We start from the raw sequence: 20,495 nt of genomic DNA on the forward strand, positions 1-20,495 counted from the left end.
AACCACCGAGCCACATCCCTAGCCCACTTTATTTATTTATTTATAGTATTTTTTATTTACATGACAGCAGAATGCATTACAATTCATATTACACATATAGAGAACAATTTTTCATATCTCTGGTTGTGTACACAATATATTCATACCAATTTGTGTTTTCATATCTGTACTTTGGATAATAATGATCATCACATTCCACCATCATTAATAAACCTATGCCCTCTCTCTTCCCCTCCAACCCCTCTTCCCTATCTAGAGTTCATCTATTCCTCCCATGTTCCCACTCCCTATCCCACTATGAATCAGTCTCCTTATATTAAAAACAAACAAACAAACAAAAAAAAATTTAGCATTTGTTTTTTTGGGATTGGCTAACTTCACTTAGCATTATCTTCTCTAACTCCATCCATTTACCTGCAAATGCCATGATTTTATTCTCTTTTATTGCTGAGTAATATTCCACTGTGTATATATGCCACATTTTTTTTTTAAATTCATTCATCTACTGAAGGGCTTCTAGGTTGGTTCCACAGTTTAGCTATTGTGAATTGTGCTGCTATAAACATTGATGAGGCTGTGTCCCTGTAGTATGCTGTTTTTAAGTCCTTAATGGGTATAGACTGAGGAGAGTGATAGCTGGGTCAAATGGTGGTTCCATTCCTAATTTTCCAAGAAATTTCCATACTGCTTTCCATATTGGCTGCACCAATTTGCAGTCCCTCCAGCAGTGTATGAGTGTGCCTTTTCCCCTACATCCTTGCCAATACTTATTATTGTTTGAATGCATAACAGCTGCCATTCTGACTGCAGTAAGATGAAATCTTAGAGTGTTTTTGATTTGCATTTCTCTAATTCCTAGTCATCACATTTTTTCATGTATTTGTTGATTGTACATCATCTTCTGAGAAGTGTCTCTTCAGGTCCTTGGCCCATTTATTGATTGGGTTATTTGTGTTTTTTTTTTTTTTGTTTTTTGGTTTTTTTTTGTGTGTTTAGCTTTTTGAGTTCTTTATATACCCTAGAGACTAGTGCTCTATTGATGTGTGAGGGGTAAAGATTTGCTCCCAAGATGTAGGCTCTCTATTTACCTCACAGATTTGTTTCTTTTGCTGAAAAGAAACTTTTTAGTTTGAGTCCACTCCATTTATTGATTCAGCCCATTTTATTTTTGATTTTGAGACAGGGTCTTGCTAAATTGCTGAGGCTAGATTTGAACTTGCAATCCTCCTGCCTTAGCCTCCTGAGCCCCAGGGATTACAGGCATGCGCCACCTCCCCTATCTGCCAGTAAACATTTAATGAACAAACAGGTAGTATTCTATGAAAAAATGAAAAAATGCATGAGGGGTCAAGGAATCTCTTTAAATCTTGACAAAGTCTTGTGATGGACCAAGGCTACTGTCACCTTCAAAATACCAAGATTATATCACTCGAAAGCCCAGATTTCCTATTACTCACTATTGATCTACTATTAATAAATTCATCCAATTCTGCTTGATGTAATATCAATTATAGTCAAACACTGAAAGTAATTAATATTTGTTCTTTTTTTTTTTCTAGATAGAGTGAGAGAGGAGAGAGAGAGAGAATTTTTTTTTTTTTTTAATATTTACTTTTTAGTTATCGGCGGACACAACATCCTTGTTTGTATGTGGTGCTGAGGATCGAACCCGGGCCGCACGCATGCCAGGCAAGCGCGCTACCGCTTGAGCCACATCCCCAGCCCTATTTGTTCAACTCTTTAGTAGCTAATTAAAAATAAGATACCATGCCAGGCATGGTGGCATACACCTGAAACCCAGTGACCTAGGAGGCTTAAGCTAGAGAATCCCAAGCTGGAGGCCACCTTGACAACTTTAGTGAGACCAGGTCTCATAATATAAAATAAAAAGGGCTGGAGAGATGGCTCCACAGCAGAGGGCCTTTAGATTCAATCTCCAGGACCACAAAAAAAATAAAAATAAAAACAAACAAAAAACGATGGCTCTTCACTTCTGAGATTTTACAATGCAAAATACTTTAAATTACACAGAAATTGCCAAGATAAAGCAGAGAGAAATTCTAAGTGGGTTAGCCTTGCTGGACCACAAAGAATAAAGAGGAAAGAAATTATCAAGGTCAGGTACCTAGAAAGGAGAACACACTTCACTCATTAAGAAATGAGAAGTTGGGCTGGGTTTGTGGCTCAGCAATAGAGTGCTCACCTAGCATGTGGGAGGCTCTGGGTTCGATCCTCAGCACCACATAAAAATAAATAAATAAAGGTGTTGTTAAGAAATGAGAAGACATCAAACAGTGTGAAGTCAAGGGATGAGGTGATCAGATTTGTGTTGTAGATCAATGATTTTGTAGCAGGGAGAATAGAAGATGATGAGAAACTGAAATAAGGGGAGATAAAATTCACTCTTCTAGGATTTTTATCAAGCACCTATTTTGCATCAGGTAGTCATGTGCTGATATAAAAGAAAGCTTTTTGTATCACAGAAATGTATCCCATGAGTACATAGCACTCTAAAGTATAGACTCTACAGCATATCATTAACCCATTGTTTTACTAGAGCCTTTCCAGTTTGTTTAGCTTCTACAGGGCACAAGGTATAGCACTTCCTACCACCCATCTGACTACTGACTCTTTTTTTCTTCTCCAACTTAACTGACTTTCAAATGAAAGATTCCTTCATAGAAGGAAAAAACAAAAACAAAATCATGTACTAGTCACAGTAGCATATAAAATAGGGTTTAGTTCTTTATTTCCTTCCCCATTTCTCCACCAAGATATATGTGTTAAAACCCAGTCCCTCAGATACATATAGTAAGAATGTGGGCCTTAAAGCTAGTCTGGCAGCTCCTAATTAGCTGTGTGATCCTTCAAAAATTCCTCTCTCTTTATGGCTCAAATGGTTCATTGTTAAATGAGGATAACAATAGTCTCAGAGGGTTGTTGTAAAGATTATGAGTTAAGTAAAATGCTTAACACTGTATCTTACAGCAAGAACTCAATAAATATCAGCTATTAGTGCCCTTTTGTAGTTTGGATGTCATAAAGTGCTCCTTGGCTGTAGAAAATAGTTCATAATGATACTTGCCAGTCTTTGAAATTGTAGTCTTACCTTGGCACCTGCCAATTCCTTCATCATGAACAGAGAATCATCAGCTCGTTCATCATCATCATCATCATAATTTGGGGAGGGAGCTCCTTCTGCTCCTTGCCTCAATAGGCTGCCACTTCCTCTAGGATCAAACGGATCTACCACAATGGGCTCAGTACCTTTGATCTCACATCGGCAGAATGGACAGCCCTGACCTTCTGATTCCTGCAGAGAAAGCAAAAGTTAGTAATGAATGCATCTAAAAGTATTTAATACATTTTTCTACTAGTACATTTATTTCCTAGACATAAAGATGAAATCAAATGGTTGAGTGTATAGATCAGTGAAAGTACACATGCTTGGCATTTGCAAAGCCCTGAGTTTAATCTTCAGTACAGGAAGAAGGAGGAAGAAAGGAAGGAAGAGTAGATGGATGGATGGATTTAAAATTTAGGCCTAGCCCACAAAGTACGCCCACCCTTTGTATCTATAAAGGATATATAAAACCCAATTAATTCTTCAGAGTAATTCAACGCAGAGAAAATGCATAGTTTGGATCTATACCTGCCACGATGTAAGACACGATGTGCACATGAGGTGTCCACAGGGCTCAATCTTTACATCTTTATCATTTTCAGCACATATTTTACACAGTTGGAATGTAGAGCCCATCTCACAGTATAATTCATATTGTTCCTTTGATTAAAAAATTAAAGAGATTATTTGTTGATTGAATGACAGTAACTATAAACATAAACAAAAAAAGTAAAGACTTATTTATATCAGAAACATCTAATCTTAGGTCCCATTTAAAGCTGCACAATTTAAAGAAGAAACCACTCACACACAAATTCATTAATCCAGTTAATGTTTTAAAATTAAAACATTTCAATAACTTATATTTTCTGTAAACGGTATCCAAAAGCTTGGCTTCAGTGATATGGTTATATTACAAAGCATAATTCACCTGGGTCACTTTGATATGATCTTGGGGAGTTGGTTCACATAAGCCCGTCAGGTCGGGATTCTGATTTCGTCCATCAGGAAACAAATAGCTGCAAAAAGAGTAACCAGCCTTGTGGTTTTACTGAAGTCAATTGTCAGTGCTGGTTAATATACACAAATGATATCAAACATACTTTAAAAAAAAAGAACTATCTTGGCTTGCAGACTATACCAAAATAGTTGGTCCATATAGGCCATAGTTTTCCAATCCCTATTTTAATCAATGGGTAGCCTAAAGATATAAATTTTTAAACTGCATTTTTTTAAAAGACCTCAAGTATTTCTGTGTACAGGTTGAATAAACGGAGACATGTATTTAAAAGGAATGTAACAAGCTTCTACAATCAAACTGCTCTGAAATTTGGGGCTACTCAATCCAACTATAGAAGGCAATACATGGTCAAGAATTAGTATTTTTAGGGCTGGGGTTGTGGCTCAGTGGTAGAGAGCTTGCCTAGCATGTGTGAGGCACTGGGTTCAATTCTCAGCACCACATATAAAATAAATAAAATAAAGGTACTGTGTCCATCTACAACTAAAATATATTTAAAAAAAAAAGAATTAGTATTTTTAAAACTTACTGATAAGTACTTTGATTCCAAAGGAATAGCAATTCTGGAACAAGAACTTACTAGCAAAAGTCAAACAAAGCCTGAAGAAAAGCTGCTGAGTCAAAATGAAATTAAGATGAAGACAGACATAGGCCACTGAAGCCTGCCTACTCTCATTGGGAACATCTAGTCACTTTAATTTTGGCTGTCAAGTAACTGATAAAATTTCCTGCTAATTTTGTATTTTCAAATCTAGTGCAGATTTGCAGGTAAGTTAATATTTGGAAAAGGAGAAAGACAAATTTATTCCTGGTAATAACTGAAGCAACAGAGAAAGACAATTTCACTTATGGAATCCCTATCAAATAAAAAACAAAAGTCTACAGAATTTGAAGGACAAATCAATATAACTTGCTAATGTTTCCTGAATCTTAATATGTCATTTATGATAAAATTACAGTCCCTAAGTTCCTAGACTCTAGGAGATATCAGTGAGTACTCACAAGCCTTCCCTGAAGCCATCAATCAGTGCTTGGAAGAGAGGTTTATTGTGAGGGATTGTCTGGAGAATATTCCCATCAGCAGTAACATACCCAATAGCCCACTGACCCAGACGAGTACAGCTTAATCGGAAGATGTAACTGAGGAGAGAGATTAAAAGAAATTTTAACATATACTCTGGTATTAGGGTGGAATGCAAGTTAGAGACAAAATTCAAAATGACCATCAAGAATAACTTTTCAGTAGGGAAAGTTGGTGCATGCCTATAATCCCCAGCTATTTAGGAGGCTGAGGCAGGACTATAGGTGTGAGGTCAGCCTCTACCACTGTCTCAAAATAAAAAATAAAATAAGGGCTGGGAATGTAGCTTAGTGGTAGAGTATCCCTAGGTTGAAAAAACAGTACTAGGGTAGGGAGAGACAACTCTCTAAGCCTGGTGCCGTGACACATGCCTATAATCCCAGCTACTTGGGAGGCTGAGACAGGAGGATCACGCATTTGAGGTCAGCCTGGGTAACTTAGTGAGACCCTGTCTCAAAATATGAAAAAAGGGCTGGGGATGTAGCTCAGTGGTAAAGAGTCAAACCTCCCCCACTCCATCTCTGCCCCAAACTCAGTACTGCCAAAAAGTGGGTGGGGGAAGCGTGTGTATGTTCAGGGGGCTGGAGATATATATTTCAATGGGAAGGTATGTGCATACCTGAGGATTTGAGTTCAATACTTAGCTCCAAATAACATTTATAGAAAACAAATAGCAATAACTCCAGACCAGAAAAAAGGCTGTCTCAACCCCCATTTTTTTTTTGTCTTTTGGTACTGGGGATGGAAACAGGATACTTTATCATTGGGCTATATCCTTAGTCCTTTCCATTTTTTAGTTTGAGACAGGATCTCACTATATAGCTGAACTTACGGTGGTGCCCCTGGCCCTACACCCCATTCTTGAATGGCTTGAAAACACTGATCAAATCATAGGATGTAAGCAAGCCAATTCCAGCAGAATGAATCCTATTGCAGAATCTTGGCCACTGGTGAACTAAAACAAGATCATGTTTCTTCTATTCTAGAAGTCATAAGAGAAAAATTTGAGAATAAACCTCTTTGCTTCATGACACTGACCTGCCAGGTTTGTGAATGAATTTCTGGAGCCGGGCTTTCACTTCATCATATGTCAAGAAAGCCATGTAACCAGGATGAGTTACAGCAAGACTGTTCCAATTTCTGAGCAAGGAGGACCAGGGCTAAAGAAACAAGAGATTAATCTCAGACTATTCAGATACACAACTATTCTCAGAATACAGAACAACAACTTCAATTCTCAATTATAAATTTTTAATTCAAGGTCACAAAGTCTCAATTATGTTGTCAATTTGAAGAAGACAAATGTTTGGGACACTAAAACCTTGAAAAGCTAAGAAGAATATATGCTTCTAGGGAGAAATTTAACTATACAAAATGAAACTTAAGAAATTGTAAAGCAATTCTAACTACCAGTAGTGAGGTTAACCAAGAAACAAAAGTCAGGAAAATAGAATAGGGCCTTCATGTGCAATCAGTAAGTTCCAAATAAATACTTATGCAAGTTGACATACACGCACGGGAGAAAACATTATTTGAGGAGAAAGTTATGAGTTCTTTCTGAAACATTGATATTAAAAGTAAAGAATTTGGAAACAATAGAAGAAAAGTTGGAAATATAACACAAATACCCAGTAACAGAGAACTAAACAAATACATCCATGTTCTGGGACTTCTATAACCATTAAAGTGATACAAAAGAATATTCAATAAGAAAGATCTGAGGGAATAAAGTAGGTTGTATAGTAATTAATGTGTGTGTGTGTGTGTGTGTGTGTGTGTATGATACATGGTGGTTTTAATTTATTGCTTATAGTTTCTAAATGCATTAAAACACTTTAATAGACAAAGCCCCAAATTTTATTTTTTATTCTAAAAAAGGTTTATCTTCAGAAAAGAAGAAACAGCAAGATTAGTGTATGTTTTAGTATCCTACCTGAAAGAGTCGTGTAAAGATGTCAAATTCAAAAACTGAAATATAATCATTGCAGGTCAGATCAATAGTGGATTTCAGAGCCATGGCCTCCAGCCCAGAACTGATGGGATGCACTTCATGTAGGGCCTGTCGGAAGCTCTTCCAAGGGACTATTGTCCTGTGGTGGGGGTGGGGTGAAAGAGAAAGCATTTTGAGATAACAGAGATAATTCCAGATACTGCTATAATCAAGGAAAATAAAAGCCCCATTAAGCTCTCAATATCAATTCTTTGAGTTATATTTTAGATTGAGAGTAGAATGGGAAAAAGGAATATTTAACTCTCTAATGAGTAAATTAGTAACAAGTTTTTTTCCACTATTCTTTTACAGAATGGCACAAATTAATTCCTTTTTCTCATCGTTCTTGGTACATCTACTCTATTAGAGAAACAAAAGAAGAGAAATGAGATTATCCTTTTAATATAATAAATGTAATTACTGGCCAGACCTTTACTATTTAGAAGCTTGTATTTAAACTAACTTCTTTTTTTTTTCTTTTTTTGGTAATGGAGATTGAACTCAGGGATGCTTTAGCACTGAGTGACATTCCCAGCTCTCTCTTTTAGTTTGAGACAGGAGCTCATTAAGTTACCAAGGGCCTTGTTAAACTGCCGAGGCTGGCCTTGAACTTGCAATCCTCCTGTCTCAGTCTCATGGAATTGCTGGCATTATAGGTCTGTACCAATGTGCCTGGCTAAACTAACTTTTTAAAAACATGTAAAACATTCTATATTCTCTAAGGAATCCACATTATCAAGGTATATAGGAAGAAATAGGCTTATGGTACTGAAAGAACAGAATTCTGACAGAGATGAAGAAATTATTTAAACTAAGAGTGATTAAACCCCAGATAAGGCTAACAAGAGATATTATGAATTTCTGTTCTTAAGATCTTTAAATAAATACAGTCTTATTGCTTTTGCAAAGTTTATATATTCACCTGTCTGAAAATAAGAGACCAAAAAACACCGTAAAGCCTTTTTCAATGCAGTTACTGAGTTAAAGGAATAAATCAACATTTCTACTCATCTTCTTCAACTAGGCTTTTTATGGGGCAGCAGGCGGAATACTGGGGATTGAACACAGTATCTCACACATACATGTACCCTACCACTTAGCTACACCTTTAACCCCCCAACTAGGCCTTTAAAATTATGAACTAGTCTATATTTTATGTATAAAATAATTTCTATTTTTATTTTTACCGGTGCTAAGAATCAAACCCAGGACCTCACATAAACTAGGCAAGCACTCTACCACTGAGCTATACTCCCAGCCCTAGAACTCTGACATACTACTTATAGAAACATAAACTGGTATCTTGGTTGAAGAAACTTAGATAATGCTTATTGAAGCATTGTTTACAAGAGCAAATAATTTGAAATGTAAATGTCACTAATAGCAGAACTGATCAATCATAAAGCATAGGTTTCAAGTGAAAGTTTTGTTTCTTTAAAAAAAATGATTAGGGCAAATAACAGTGATCAAAAGTAGGAAGTAAGTATACATATTTGTTTTTTTCAAAGTTCTTTCACATATTAAATATTTCATTAGTAAAACAGTAAGCAAAAACTTCATAAGTTTCAGTTTTTCATAATTCATATTTACTATTTTGAGACTTACTTTTCCCCAAAAGCTTTTCTCCAGAATTCTGCAGCATCTGCTTTAGTAATCCGAAATGTATCTCCTTGAAAAAGTCCACTTGGAAAGATGCCTTTTAGTTCTGCCAACATGTGGCTGAAGATCAGGGACAGTTTGGTTAGGTTTCGCCTATAAATGATCAGAAGTAAAATAATTAAATTAATAAATTATTTTTATTTTAAATGCACTGAATTAATTATAGAAGAGGTCTAATTAACATGAACATTAAAATAAAAAAGGGCTGGGGGTGTAACTCAGTGGTGAAACACTTCCCTAGCACATGTAAGGTCCTGGATTTGATCTCCAGCACTACAAAAAACAAACAAATAAATTTTAAAAGAAACTTTTCAAATATACTTTCTGATCAATATTATTCAAAGATATACAAAACTATAGAAGAAAGGATGGAATGTGCTACTGGTAATCTTAAATATTCTGTTATATCCTTGTTGAACAAAGGGCTTCAATGTTTTTGCTTTAACATCAGTGAAAGATGCAAATATAATGGAAGAGTGCTGCATTTACTAGGCTTCCTCTTAACTGCCCAAAGATGTTATATAGTAAATAAGGGGGGCAGTCATAGTCACATATCCTACAGTTTTGAATCTTAAACTAATGAGACCTAATAACTAAATTATAAACTAACATGAGTAAATTTGCTTTTTAATTTGACAGACAAGAACTTGTGCACAGCTCTAACCACTCAACCACAGAAGAAAGGAAATGTTAAAAAAGCAAAATGTATTATTTCCTGCTTTATGAGATATTTTGGATTTCTAAAAAATATATTCATAACTCAACCAAATTGAAGATAAATTTAAAAATCTTGATCTAAAGAAATATTAAATGTCCAGACCTGACAAATGTTTCCATTAAGTCAGATTCTGAAGAGATAAACCACTCCTCTTCCTTTATGAAGAATGAAATGCTAATATCCAAACCACACGAAAATTCCTACATAAATGCATATGCTACCAGTGTTGTAAACAATTACAATTGGTCAACTTTGTTTTAATAACCCCTATTTAATGGATATAATTACAATTGCTGCAAAGATGCTGCAATTTAACAGATAATGTTTTTACTTTTAGATGTATACTATGACCAGTTTATCTTTTATTCTTTTTTTTTTTTTTTTTTTTTTTTTTTTGAGGGTGGGTAGGGAGTTTGGTACCAGGGATTGAAGCCAGGGGTGCTTAACCACTGAGTCACATCCCCAGCCCTTTTATATCTTTTATTAGAGACAAGGTCTTGCTGAGTTGCTTAGAGCCTAAGTTGCTGAGGCTGGGTTTGAACTCGTAATCCTCCTGCCTCAATCTCTTGAGTGGCTGAGATTATAGGCATGGTGGTGCATGCTATCTTTAATGCTGCTATCATTCATAATCAGACACAGAGGCTTTGGGTACTCTTACACAGCAAACCAGCTATCCATTATTCTTGCTTATTTTCCCTGGTCCCAGCAATTTGTATTTATGTATCCAAAACTTTATTCTTATCACACAGGTGGACTTACTATAAAATTTCAAGTCATGATCAGTTATTGATGGCCTAAAAATCCTCTTTAATAATAACAGATTTTTTTTTAAATGTTATACTGGAGGGTCACCATCAGTGCTACCTTTGAGTCTTTCCGGGATAAAATGAAGCAAAAAATTAACCCTAATTCCTTTGCAAACTGTTGCTAAAATTTTTCTAGTCAGTTTTTCAACAAATCACCTTCTTTGTCTTTTTCTCACTTGTACCAAGCTATTCACCACCCCCCTTTTTTTTTTGGTACTGGGGATTGAAATCAGTAGAACTTTCCCAATAAGCCACATCCCAGCCCTTTTTTATTTTGAGACAGGGTCTCACTAAGTTATTTAGGGTTTCCCTAAATTGCTGGGGCTGGCCTCGAACTTGTGATTCTCCTGTTTCAGTTTCTTTTTTTTTTAATGTTAATTTATTTTATATAAACAGGTCAAATTAATGTTATTTAATTAATATATTTTATATAAACCAAATATACCCAAACAATAATAATTTAAACATGTAATCAATATTAAAACATTAATGAGATATTTTTCATTCTTTTTTCATACCGTCTTTGACATCCTGTATAGCTGTTTCAGTTCCTTGATTACAGGTCTGTGACACTGTGCTCAGTAGGCTATTCCCTTTCTAGGTTCCTATTTTATTTCCAAAGGCACCCACCAAGCTGGTAAAAGTAATATTTTAGAAGATTTTCTAAAATAATTCAAGTGTAAGATCAAAATACATGCATATATCCAATCCCTAGAACCCTTTAACTTTTTCCTCCTTGCAACTCAAGCTCTTTTGAGTACTGTTAGAATTTCTATCATTTACCAAAGAGAAAACAAAAATAGACAAGATCAAGACTACATCATAGAGCTGAAGGTGTAGCTTGCCTATCATGTGTGAAGCCCAGGTTCTATACCTAGCACGGCTAAAAAAAAAAAAAAAAAAAAAAAAAAAGAAAGAAAGAATACATCACAAATGGTATATGAAGCAGACAACTCGGTAGAAAACCTGCAAGCATAAACTACTCCCAGTGAATTTATGTTCAATTCTGCAACAGGACACTAAACTTCATAATCAGGGGCTTGGATTTCAACTTTCTACACAACATTCTGCCAAATATTAATCCAGTGGCTGGGGAGGTGGAGGCTGGAAGATCGCAAGTTCAAAGCCAGCCTCAGCAATTTAAAGGCAAGGAAGCTGGTATGTTTCACATGTCTTTAATCCTAGAGATTGGAAAGCTGAGCACCCCTAGGTACAATCCCCAGTATGGGGAAGACGGGTTGGAAGAGGAAAAAAAATGCACAGAAGCTCATGATTCCTTAAGATGTGTAAAACTGAGAACTATGATGAGTAAAGAATAATGCTAAACGTATAACAAAATAATGTATGAGATGTAGAATACATAGTTGGCCCTCCGTATCTGTGGGCTCCACACACAAGGATTCAACCAACTGAGGACCAAAACATTACAACGAAAACTCACCTATTCAGTCAGCAGGGCCTCGGAGAGGAACAAACGACCCTGATGCATACGTCATATGCACTATGGTTGTGTTTAGTGTCAGACTGCTCACCAGTGTTTAACAAAGCTAGACACTTAGACTACACCATGAGTTATACTTCAAGAGACACATTTCTTCATACTGCTTCCTGGAATCAATACTTATCTTTTTCTAGTACAAAGTTAAATGCATCAAATTATAAAACATGTTTCCATAATATTTTCTGAGATTCCAGGGCTTTTAATGTTTCCAGAATGTATTTTTCCATTTTCCATAAGACCAAAAAGTAGTATAAACTCGGGGCTTGGGTTGTGGCTCAGTGGTAGAGCTATGCCTAGCATGTGTGAGGCACTGGGTTCGATTCTCAGCACCACATATAAATAAATGAATAAAATAAAGATCCATCAACAACTTAAAAAGGTAACCATGACAAGGAGTGAGCAGGAAGAGGAGTTTATGAATGACCCTAGTGTGACAACAGACTACAAAGACCTGGAAAGAGTTGTAGTCTTTTCAGTACAATGTTACCTTGAAAACAGACCTGGATACTGGCAGAAACAATGCAGAAGATGCATTCTATAAAAGTTGAGTTCAGATTGAATGGAGAAAATAATGAAGAAAAGCAGAATAGTGAAAATAGAAGGTACATTGGCTTTTCCCACTGGAGAGGACAACGAAGCAGAAACAGATGGAGGCAAGGATGCAAATTATCCTGAAGAAAAAAGTATCTGAAGAGAAGACTAAAAGTGATAAATATTGAGTGGTGTTACAACAGAGGAAGAAGTTAAAATTGCCTAAGAAGAGTATGTCTAAATAAATGGACTGCATTTTACCCATGAAGATACTTTCTAGTGGTGGGGAAATGAGGAAAGCAATCAACATAAAAAAATAGCACATTTTTAGTATAATAAAATTATTTTATGGTTTTGGGGGAAAGGAAAAAAAGAAGGAAAGAAATGTCAGTTGGATGGAAATCATATCTACTGAATATGTACAGGCTTTTCTGGTCATTATTCCCTAAACAATATAATATAACAACTATTTATGTTACATTTATACTGTTTCAGATATTCTGAATAATCCAGAGATGATCTTTATACAGTACACAGGAAGATGTACACAGGTTATATGCAAGTACTAAACCACTTTATATAAGGGACAAGCCCCCTAGATACCAAGGGACAACTGTACATTACACTTTTAGGTTACAGCAGAGCTCTGAAGAAAATAGTTTGAATCTTACTTCTTCATGGAGATAACTTTTCTTGGTTTTGAAAATATTGTCCTCTCTTGCTTTTGTTCTTTTTGATCTTTTCTCCCCATCTTTCTTTCTTTTTTTTGTTTTTTAACCCAGGGCCTTGTGCATGCAAGGCAAGCACTCTACCAACTGAGCTATATCCCCAGCTCCCTTTCCCTCCATCTTTCTAAGAGGTATTTCCCAAGAATTTGCTCTGTGCTGTTATCCATTATTTCTCCATGCACTTTCTTTTCTTCCTCTGCAGTATCAAAAGCTACTTTGCAAATAATTCCCAAATCTTGGGCCTTGGTAAATTTTTCCAACTATCTACCATACATACTTCCCCACCAGCATGCCAGCACCACACAGCATGCTCAGAATTAAACTAATCTTCCTTCTCAAATCTGCTCTTCCTTCAGGTTTCCTATTCTGTATTTAATGGCAATATGTCTTTCTTCTGACAAATTCAAAATCTCAAGAGCTGCCTTGGCTTCTTGTATTTCCTTTGTACTCTATATCTGATTTATTTGTCAATTGCTTTGAGGAATGAAACAGTATGAGAAGAGAACAGAGCAGGTTGTTGTTCAGGGATGGTGGTCTTAGAGGCTTCTCAGAGTGTTGATGTTTAAGCTGAATCTGAAGAAAAGACAGGCAATAAATCTTGGAATAACTGGGCCTCAATGTATCTTTTCAAGTTAATTTTCTACTTAAAATCTACCAGGCATCTAGTATTACTCTGGATCAGAGACAAAATATATATACCAAAATAATAATGGACTGAAAGCTTTTTTAAATCTGTGAAGTAAGCCTCAAAAAGGGAAAGTTATTGACCACAAAGATATAATGGCACCAGATACCTAAGAGCAGTTCAAAGTGCTGACTGAAATAGTTACTGAAAATCAATTTAAGACATTTCCTACTCTAGAATGCATCCCCCCTTCCCCAAATAAAGCCAGCATACATTTCTTCAAACCACCAGAGATGTGCACTATAAGCACCACACTTCTTAAAAGGAAGCAATAAATCTATAAAAGACTATGGGTCAGACCATTTTGTGACTGATCTAAGTTGCAATTCTGTTCAGTAACATTTCAGACCTTAGGCTTATGGTTCAGTGTCTACAGTGCATAGGGCAGAATTTAATCACCAGAATCTGTCTTAACAAGTGAACAGACCAATGAGGCATGCAGATGTTAGACCTTGTTATGAGGTAAGCAACACTTTAATATTTTGTCAGCAATTACTTCAATTCATACAACATGTTTTGATAATTCTTCACAAAGCACAAGCACAACTATTAATTTATAAATGTCTGGAAGATAGAACTTTTCTTTCCTAAGTTCCAATAGTAACAAGTAGTACACGTTTTTCTGTATAAGACGTTTGAGAAAAGAGGTCATTCTGTACTACCTTTAACTCTAAATACCCACATCTAAGCAACCACAACTTCTTTTCTACAACCTCCATATTTTTTCCTCTCACAACTTCCCCCAAATCAACTGCTGATTCTACATGCATTATCAATTTTTTTTTAAGGTCAAGATTGGTGACAGATTTGGGTTAGGGTTGTTAGCTCAGTAGTAGAGCACTTGCTTCACACATGTGAGGCACTGGGTTCAATCCTCAGCACTACATAAAACAAATAAATACAAAGGTATTCTGTCCATCTACAACTAAAAATAAATTTTAAAAAAGATGGTGACAGATTTTTTTCCTCCTATCACAAATCCTACTATTAACACCAACAAACTTTTTTTTTTTTAGAGAGAGAGAGAGGGAATTTTTAATATTTATTTTTTAGTTTTCAGCAGACACAACATCTTTGTTGGTATGTGGTGTTGAGGATCGAACCCGGGCGGCATGCATGCCAGGCGAGCGCGCTACCGCTTGAGCCACATCCCCAGCCCACCAACACACTTTTATACAGCAGGTCTAATGCAGTATCCCATTCTGTATAAAATTTTAGCTAATAAGGAGCTAAGATTTATATGATGCCAATACACAAGTATACTAAAAAACAATTGGATAATAGCTTCTGTTTTAGCTTCAAAAGTAAAAATATAAATACAATTTGACAGGAACCACACCATTTAAAGCAAGACAGAAGCTGAAAAGTAGCTTCTGTATGAATAAAGAGAGAAACAGAAAATCCCTCAAATGATTTCAACTAGTGCACCCACTACTTTATAAAATACTGAAAAAACTGTCACGTAACTCTTGATTATAAAGTGCTTTGCACAGAAACACAGAAAGGGGAAATGGAAAAAAGAACATACATGAGGAGATAAATTAGCCCCTTCTATTTAAAATGTGTTTATTATTTAACACTTAAGTACTGAGAGTAGTATCACCCATCTTTGTTGAGAATGTTTCATCCTTTGGAAGGACTGTAATAGTTTCAAGAAGAAAAAGATGGCTGATAAATGAATATTAAGAGATTGAAGCCCTCCAGAAAAAGTAGTAAGATGAAGTAATGAATCCAATGTTTTCATAGAAAATTCTCCATCAAGGTTACATTTTTTTTTAAACTCCATTTGACAGCAATACATTTCCAACTGACATGTGTGGTCTATTTAGTCTTTCTCCTTTTTTTTTTCCTAACCCTTCTTCGATATTGAGGATCACTCAGGGCCTTGCACATGCTAAGAAAGTAAGATACCAATGTTCTACACGGGAGTCCTTTTTATTTTGAGACAGAGCCTGGGCTGACCTCAAATTTGCTATCTTCCAATGTTGACTTCCTGAATAACTAGAATTGTCCAGCATCTGCTTATTCCTTTCTACAAAGCAGTGCCTGAATATATGTATGATAATAATTAAGAAATCTAGAGGACTAACATGTATTTACTGATCTATGAACTTTTATTTCTTTGGCAATTTTTTAACCTCTTTGGGCCTCCTCTCCATTTGATATGATAAAAGGAAGTCAATTACTCTCAAAGATCTCATTCCACTTACCATCACCTAAATGTATCTTGGCAAGGAATAGGTGTTACACTGTAACCTCATTTAGGGAATATTAAAAAAAAAATCCCTAAAGTGGTATAATGTGTAATGTTTTGCAGCTTGTTAACCATTGTATTAAAACTGTTAAAACATTATTGAAATTTTCCCATTGGAAAAGACAGACCATTGGTCCTCAAATATTGTTAAAGTAGATTTATGCCTAAATTATTGGAGGGTTTCCCCCAATGTTTTGTTATGAAATTTTTCAGTTATATAGAAAAGTTGAAAAAAGTTTTTTATAGCCACTGTAAATATAATACTGATCTTTTTTTTGAAAGTAACTCTTTTTTTTAAAGAGAGAGAGAACGAGAGAATTTTTTAATATTTTATTTTTATTTAGTTTTCAGTGGACACAACATTTTTATTTTTATGTGGTGCTGAGGATCGAACCCAGCACCCCGCGCATGCCAGGTGAGCGCGCTACAGCTTGAGCCACATCCCCAGCCCTATGTACTGATCTTCAATTAACTAAAGTGCTACTTTTTAAAAGGAAAGTTATTTTTCTTTGAATTATGAATGTATGGCATACCATTGATTTGGAAACTGGAAAATGAATCAAATTGAGTTTAATTTCATAAGAGAATTAAAAAAGAAAGACAGGAGAGTGAAAGCCAGTGCTAGCCTCTCATAACCAAGCACGACAAATATATTTTCTTCCTGCCTGTCTAGAAATTTAAGTGAATTTACGTCTTACTGAATTTAAATGAACAGTTAATTGCATGAACCCTATCAGGGGCCTGAAAAATAAATCTAACCTGTTAAACTAAAATACTATTTTGTACACTAGGGATATGCTAAATCCCAGAATGTGTGAAGTAGTTTACTTGAAGAATTTTACAGATTCTGAAGAAATATTACAGAAACATCAAGAATTACTTCAGCCATTTCAAATCAGACTCACATGAAAATGGCTCAAAGATTCAAAGAAGTTTTTTTTTTTTTAAGTTTTGGTGGAAATAACATCTTTATTTTTCATTTATGTGGTGCTGAGGATCGAACCCAGTGCCTCGTGCATGCTAGGAGAGCACTCTACCACTGAGGCACAACCCCAGCCCGAAGAAGTTTGATTTTTATATGAACTTTCCCTAACTGGAAATGGAACCACCATTTGACCCAGCTATCCCTCTCCTTGGTCTATACCCAAAGGACTTAAAAAACAGTATACTATACCCAAAGGACTTAAAAAACAGGAACACAACCACATCGATGTTTATAGAAGCACAATTCACAGTAGCTAAATTGTATAACCAACCTAGATGGCCTTCAGTAGATGAATGGATTTAAAAAATGTGGTATATATACACAGTGGAATATTACTCAGCAATAAAAGAGAATAAAATCATGGCATTTGCAGATAAATGGATGGAGGTGGAGAATATAATGCTAAGTGAAGTTGGCCAATCCCAAAAAACCAAATGAAGAACGTTTTCTCTGATATAAGGAAGATGATTCATAGTGGGGTAGGGAGGGGGAGATGGGAGGAATAGATGAACTCTAGATAAGGCAAAGGGGTTGGAGCAGAAGGGAGGGGGCAAGGGGTTAGAAATAATGGTGGACATCATTATCCAAAGTACATGTATGAAGATACCAAGTGTGTGAATATACTTTGTATACAACCAGAAATATGAAAAACTGTGCTCTATATGTGTAATATGAATTGTAATGCATTCTGCTGTCATATATAATTAGAATTAAAAAATTTAAAAAACTTTCCTTTTAAAAGCAGTAACTTAGTTAACTGTAGAGATCAGTAATATAGTGGTTGTAAAATTCTTTCAACTTTTCCATGTAACTGAAAAATTTCATAACAAAACATTGGGGAAAACCCCCAGTGATTTAGACATAAATCTATTTTAACAATATTTGAGGACTATGATTCTACCTTTTCCAAGGGGAAAATTCCAAAAATGCTTTCAGTTTTAATATAGTAGTTAATAACAAACTGCAAAACATACTATTTTGGGGTTGTAAAATATCACCAAAATAAGGTTACAATGTAACCTATTCCTTACCAAGACACATTTAGGTGATGGTAAATTAACTGTACTGCTGATGAAGGGCAAAGGGATCAATGCTTTGAAGTACTTCATTTCACTGAGACAACTGTTGCTCTTCTTGTTAAACTCCAAAAATCTTATACACAACTACTAGTTTCCTCCAAAGAATGCTGACTGAGAACATACTGAGATGACATTTATAACTCAGTAGCAGAATCCTCTCCTCATAGTAACCAGTTTTAAAAATAGATACAAGGGAACTTCTTTCAACAGAGCTTCACAGGAAGTCAATGATGTGCTGTTTAACTCTTTATCTACTAAAACTGTCAAAAGAAAAACAAAAACTATCACCTAAGAAAGGTGCTTCAGCCAATATATCTAAAAATATTAAAGGCCCTTTATTACTAAATACAAATTAAGTGTATCTAACAGCATATTCATGGTCCTGTTTTTTGAGGTTCCTAAATTACATTGTAATGAATCACCTTTAATAATCTAGAGGATTCTGGGCTAATTGTTTACTGAGGCCTAATGTTAAGGGGACACTAATCTTCACCAAGGAAATAGGAAGGCATCAGCAGCCCACATGCGTCTCCACCAAATCAATCTTCTTTCTCCATCTCTGTCTTGTTGTCTCTCTTTCTTTGTACCAGGGATTAAGGGATTGAACCCAGGGGCACTTAACCACTGAGCCACATCCCCACCCCTTTTTGAGACAGAGTCTCACTCAGTTGCTGAAGCTGGCTTTGAATCTGTGATCCTCCTGCATCAGAGACCCCACCTACCCACCCAAGCTACTGGGATTAGGCCACCTCGCCCAGCCTAAATCAATCTTAAAACACACAAACTCCCTACTCCTACACAAATTCAAGCTGCTCAATCCATGAAAGCATTCATAAAATGGTTCATATTCACCTTTCTAAACACTACTAGTACTCCAGGCCCCATGCCTTTAGGGATATATGATTCTTTCCATATCATATAGCTTTAAGAACTTACAATTGGGTTGGGTTGTGGCTCAGTGGTAGAGTGCTTGCCTAGAATGTGTGAGGCATTGGGTTCAATTCTCGACACCACATTTAAATAAGTAAAAAATAAATAAAGGTCCATTGACAATTAAAAAATATTTTACAAAAAATATATAATGGGCACCTTACTTAACTAACATTACCTCTGTTTGGTTCTCAAAAGAATGTTTTCAAGCAGGAGTTACTAACCCAATCTTACAAATGAGAAACAAAGACTCAGTGGCATTAAATAACCTGCCCAAGGTCACAGAACTAACAAGTGATAGAGCTGGTCATATTGAAGAGCCCAGGCATGTATTTCCTTTCCAATGAATCTGGTAAGTAAAGGTAACTAAACCCTGCTTATTCTTCAAAGTTCTTCTCAAATGATATCCCCTTGGGGAGGAAAAGAAACAATTAACCAGTCAACATTGAACTATATATTCTCAGCTTCTGAGCAAATTTTTTGGGGAGAGAGGAGTGGTGGTGCTGGGGATTGAACCTTGCATGCAAGGCAAAACGCTCTACCAACTGAGCTATATCCCCAGCCCTATTCTCAGCTTCTGAACCCCCATAGCATCGTGTTCATACTTTCATAGGCTCTGTCATGTTCTGTTTCATATTAGTTGTCTTATTCTCCCCATTTGGATGATAATCCCTAAGGGTAGAGGCAAGGAAAGTGTCTTCATATGCACTTTATCCTCTGTGGTGGTAAATACATTGCCTTGCACATAACACACATTTAACAACTGAATTGGTTTCCTTCCTCAAACACTACCCATATATTATTGCAGTACATTTGTGAAAACTAAGAAACAGGGGCTGGGGTTGTGGCTCAGTGATATAGCACTTGCCTCACATGTGTGGGGCACTGGGTTCGAGCCTCAGCACCACATAAAAAAAAAACAAATAAAATAAAGGTATTGCGTCCAACTACAACTAACAAAATATTAAAAAAAAACAAACTAAGAAACAGCACATTTATTAGCAAGACCAATCTCCAGCACCAAAATACAAAAAGTAAAGAAATCAACATTAGAGCCTGGCATGAAGGTATACTCCACCATGAGCCAGAGCCACTGGTGAGGCTGAGACAGGAGGATCCCAAGTTCAAAGCCAGCCTGTGGGCAACTTAGCAAGACTGTGCTCAAATAAAATAAAAAGATGTGGGGTTATAGCTTAGTGGTAGAACACTCCTGGATCCAATCCCCAGTAACACCAAAACAAAACAAAACAAAAACAACAAAACATTAGGATAAAATCCCAGACTTTATTCAGGTTTCACTTTCCCTTTGCATCCTTGTCTGTTCCAGGATCCAATCACGGATACCACATTACATTTACTCATCTCCTCATGATCTATAATAGTTTCTTAAGAGTCTTTCCTTA

At 35.9% G+C, this 20,495-nt stretch overlaps 1 protein-coding gene across 3 annotated transcripts in view; it reads right to left on the bottom strand.

The window, feature by feature from the left end:
- CBL (Cbl proto-oncogene) overlaps window positions 1-20,495 on the bottom strand; it is a 101,738-nt gene that overhangs the window by 26,394 nt on the left and 54,849 nt on the right. For all 3 annotated transcript variants that reach the window (XM_081281464.1, XM_081281465.1, XM_081281466.1), the window contains 7 exons: window positions 8,822-8,968; window positions 7,160-7,316; window positions 6,265-6,386; window positions 5,148-5,285; window positions 4,056-4,143; window positions 3,653-3,784; window positions 3,110-3,313 (listed from right to left, as the gene is read on the bottom strand). In XM_081281464.1, the coding sequence (XP_081137590.1) occupies window positions 3,110-3,313; window positions 3,653-3,784; window positions 4,056-4,143; window positions 5,148-5,285; window positions 6,265-6,386; window positions 7,160-7,316; window positions 8,822-8,968 (988 nt within the window). The remainder of the gene's footprint in view (window positions 1-3,109; window positions 3,314-3,652; window positions 3,785-4,055; window positions 4,144-5,147; window positions 5,286-6,264; window positions 6,387-7,159; window positions 7,317-8,821; window positions 8,969-20,495) is intronic.

This window comes from Spermophilus citellus (assembly GCF_964194105.1).
Source record: "Spermophilus citellus genome assembly, chromosome: 2".
NCBI lineage: Eukaryota > Metazoa > Chordata > Mammalia > Rodentia > Sciuridae > Spermophilus > Spermophilus citellus.